Source organism: Echinococcus granulosus, assembly GCF_000524195.1.
Source record: "Echinococcus granulosus chromosome Unknown EG_S00066, whole genome shotgun sequence".
Taxonomy (NCBI): Eukaryota; Metazoa; Platyhelminthes; class Cestoda; order Cyclophyllidea; family Taeniidae; genus Echinococcus; species Echinococcus granulosus.
Genome location: NW_020170446.1, coordinates 58044 through 62724, shown reverse-complemented (window position 1 = coordinate 62724; position 4681 = coordinate 58044). Strand labels below are relative to the sequence as shown.

The window sequence follows — 4681 nt, the reverse complement described above, 5'->3', positions numbered from 1 at the left end:
ATACATCCATAATGCAAGAAAATGGAACGCACGCAATGCTACTACTACCCTGACCCTAAGCGCAGGAGATTACTTGCAACAGCAAGGCTTACGTGTAACGTTATGCTGCGACGATCAGGATGGCGGCTAGTCGTAAAAGAGTTTGCTTTTCATTGGACACGCCAATTGATAAAGAAAGAATGCACTGTGCTACGTTGGCAGTCGAAGGCCATTCCAGACGCCTCGTCTATAAACCGAGAATATGAGTTTGCTTTCAATCGGTTACGCCGATTGCTGTTACTGTTGCCTCTAAAAATGACCTTTAAATAACACGAGGAATGCAATTTTACTTGAACTTTAAACGGACAGGGGATCATGAGGACATTGAGTGACATTTGACATCTAGTTTTTTTCTCCGACACTCTCAACAAATTAAATGGGGCGTGGTAAGCCACTTGTAGGCTAAATTGAAGCATTGTTTGCGAGGATTCAACCCGGTGGGTGCTCCATGCTTCTGCACAGTTTCAAATTTGTTGGATTGTATTAGTTCGTCTGATACCCTTGCTGCGTGTTTAAACACTTTTAAAATGCACCACTTGGCTTTCGCATGTAAAAGCAATGCAAAACCAGCATAAATAGTAGCCTTAAGAGCAATTTTCACTTATCCTTGTGTCTTTATCAATTCAATTCCTCATTATGTCCATTTTAAGCACATGCGTACTTAAAATGGAATGTATAACTTTAAATCGCTTTGCTGAAGGAGCATGCGTGATGTGATTGAAGGTCGTTGTTAGTCATGGTCCCCACGAAATCAGAGTGGTGGAGTGGCTTTGATGAGTCCTGTGATGAGAGGTTGGTGTAGCGCCCAATGGTGAAGCAATGCGGGGAAAGAAAGGGGTTGAATAAAGTTGTTCTGAGAATGCATCGCCTCCGGGTAGCAGAGCGAGCCAATTCTACACGAGAACGGTGTATTCAGTGCAAAGCCTCCCAACCCCTAGAACGACATGTGCATGTGGCTTTACATGTAGGCTTCCATCTTTGTTGCTCTTAACAATGCAACTGTGTGGAAGTTCGTGACAATGTAACGTGTTACTCTGCACTCAGTATGTGGTGGTTTACATGAGAAGTGATTGATATTAGCATGCTACAAGCGGTAAGAATTGACGTCAAAAAAGAAGTGTGCTGTTAAAAGCATAAAATCATGGGCCTAGGAGTCATGGTGCTTAGGGGCATTTAAGCGTCTGTCCACTTTCTCGTGCACTTGGAGCGCTCGCTATCCGATACTTCTAACTTACCAGTCAAGCTTCATTTCCTTCACCTCCAACAATGCACAACCTCACCATTCTATGCTGCAACAATATTTTGCCTCTGATTAATGCATACTGTATTATTTCCTTACTAAGTTCAGCCCCTCATATCTTTCTCATTGCATCAAAATCATAGTGACGATATACAAGCGCCTTTGTTGCTATGGGTTCTGTTTACAAATTTTGGCAATTGGTTCTACGAAAGCTTGATCCTTCGGTTCTACGCGCTGCTGGACATAATCTAGCTGCGCCTCTACCCATGCCTCCATGTACCGACGCATTGATGCCTTCTCCTTATGCATCAGATTTCCCCATGCTTCCGGTGCGGTCGGTCTGTAGTCAGTCTGTGGTTAGTCTGTCAATTATTAGTGGCTGACCGTAAGACTTTTCCTGTACTCTGTTCTCCCATAAAAGGTAACACCCTGCTTCTGAATAAATAGGCTGATGAGGTAGGGTAGACTAGATCATTTGCACAAATGGAGGCAGTACAGCACGGTGCACGGCGACTCTTTTTTACACGCAACACTGGCCACCTACCCGTTAGCAAGCTTATAAATATGGATTGATTTGCAATAAAGCAAGATGGGACGTTACTATTAACTGCATCATTTTGGCGAGACCGTGTGACATGAGAGTATGAATTAAGGTGTTATTTTACACATAGGTGTGTGTTAAGTGGCAGTTACTTCGAAGCCCTTTAATTTATGAGAGCATTTCGAATTCTCCATCCTCAGCGACTTGGGCATTTTAAACCTTGCCAACAATGCCAAATCCGCAGGTATATCGTAACTGTTAAAATCCGAAGTCTGAAGCAGCCACGAGATCAGCATGACCTTGGACGTATTCCCACTGTTTGTTAAATGAGTTCCGTGCATCGCATCGCCTTCGACTTATGTGTCATGATTTTCATGAATTTACGCGCTTATACATTTGTTTATTCCTTTTTTCTTTACTACGTTGTCAATCGGCAAATGCGCCTATTGGCTATCAGTCACTACGTCTTGCCGTCTACAGCATGTGTTCACTTGGCAGGTGGCGAGGCTGAGGGTGAGAATGAGAGCTGTTTATTGGTCTGCATTGGCATCACTGCCATTCTACCGTGTCCGATTGATGTGGCGCACATCAAATTATGCTATATTTCCAGTACCACCATAATGTAAATGTATCCCGCAAGACATTGCCTCGTCTTCAAGTCAATGAACGTGGATGCGCAGGTCTACATGTTGATGTATAGGATGATAATGTGATGCACCTAGGCACCTGGTGTGTTGATCGATAGGACTCCATTCAAAGTAGAACACATTTGCAACCACATGGTGAAACGGATGTATTAAGACAGGGTGCTAGTCTCACAATTCAGATGGTTAGTAGCAACGAGAGCAGAGGAGAGGAAGAGGATGAAGGAGAAGATGCAGAAGGATCGAAGGTAGACGCCAAGGAGAAGGAGGAACAGAATGATGTGCTAGAGAAAACATGAATTAAGATGCTAAGTGAGTGGTATGGAGCAGAGATATGTAACACTTTGTGTGAACATTCGTGTATCATTACCCAATAATCACTAATGCTTGTCGTAAGCGAAAGCCGTCTCGTCTTATCGCATTTTATCTCATAACTCATCCTTTATATCTTGCAATTTCAATGAGAAGCTTTGAACTTCTTGAGGTGAGTGGGACACTGCGAATGTGATCGTGGACAAAGCAATGGGGAATGAGGGATGTGGAATCGCAACGAGCCACTTGTCAGAATGCTGGATGTATATGGAATGTGTGCACGACGATATGAAGGTAGTATCCAACTACGCATATTTGTGGGTAGGCAGGCACTTAGACGGACAGATGATTGGGAGGTTTAACAGAGGGCAAGCGGTTGAATATAAAGAAACTACAAGGAGCTTGGGTGGTGGAAGAGTAAGGTGAAGAAGGGAAGAAAAACGCGAAGAAAATAAGGTCGATTTGTGGATAGGTTTATAAGTAAAATGGTAGTTAGACAAATAGCGGCTAAGTCGCACCGAGAGAGGTTGAGAGGTGAAAGAAGAAGTGAATAAAGAGGACTGTAATACAGAACAGTAAGAAGAGCAATATAGGTGAGCAAATGATTGAATAGGTCATCAGATAAATTTGAAAGATGATGATGATGATGGAGGGATTGCCAAAGAACGGGTGAATACCCTGACCAACGAACAAGTGTTGTGATGGGCAAATGCATGTGGGACGGAAAGGAAACCTTTGACAGAGGCATCCCTAATTGCGACTAACTACAGACCCACGTAAGGATGGAGACACGGGCACGTTGAAATGCTGATATTAAAGCAGTGTGGGTGGATGATATGGGACATGCGTGAAGAGGTGAGTAGATACGTGATTAATCGCTGAGTGGCCACCATGAAGGATTGATAACCAACTTGGTAAAAGTAAAGAGCACTTGTATGTTCAGCGTTAGAAAAGAAGTGATGGGTTGTGGGAAGGAATGGACGAAGAAACTTCTCGTATCCAAACCATTTGGACCATTGATTTTCTCATTTCATTTAATGTTGGATGCATTCATATATTCATTTATAGGTCGATTATTTGTTTACTTATTTCATTGACCTATAAATTCTAATAAACGATTGACCGCATAAAAGTTGTCAGTCTTACACGAGGTGCGCAGGGATGAGCATAGGGGGAAAATAGGGAGCAGTGAAATATAGATACGTAGTTACATAGATTTGGGGCGGGAATGCTATGCAGATTAAGAGGTGGATTGATTGCCTCCCAGTTTTGTTTATGATCAGAGGAACGGTGGAGAAGGGAATGAGACAATTAAATGTATGCATCCATGCCAGACCAAGGCACATGCACATCGAAGTGCGTGCCCAACTGGAGTGACTGGACTGGCTACAAAAATGCATGACTGGCTCAGTGGTGGACGCAATGCACCACCGAGGCATCAATGAGAGCCGACCATAAGAATCATGAAGGCATGGATGGCGGATTTATTGAATTGGGTGTTGGTAAGGGATACACACATGAACAGAACTGTCCATACACAAATGAATAATCAGCTGGAAGAATAACTGACCGATCGGTTTGTTAGATAGTTGATGGCTTGAATGGATTATTGAACTTTAATTATGCCAGATGCCCTTTTGACAGCCCATTTGATTTCTCAGTTTATTACACAAATCTTAATTCCCCACATCCTCAGCATCTAGATACGAAAACAATTCTTCCTCAAACATAACAAGTGTAGAGTTGTGGCTGGTTAAAACGCATATTTGACTATGTTTATCAAAATCGTCTCTTCAGACTATTACAATTTAAATACCTTCTGACAGGACGACTAAGGCCCACTCAACTCGAACGTCATGGCTAATAGTCTTTGGCTCTTCTACTCCTCCACCTACCTCCATATTC

General features: G+C 42.9%; 1 protein-coding gene across 1 annotated transcript; it reads right to left on the bottom strand. All coding sequences in view use genetic code 11, as the record gives it.

The window, feature by feature from the left end:
• Positions 1–2616: 2616 nt before the first annotated feature.
• EGR_06924 (hypothetical protein) lies at positions 2617–4677 on the bottom strand (the record flags this gene model as incomplete). The annotated part of the gene is made up of 2 exons (XM_024496173.1): positions 2617–2748; positions 4660–4677. 2 exons carry the CDS (start codon positions 4675–4677, stop codon positions 2617–2619), a joined length of 150 nt encoding a protein of 49 aa, XP_024349376.1.
• Positions 4678–4681: the final 4 nt, after the last annotated feature.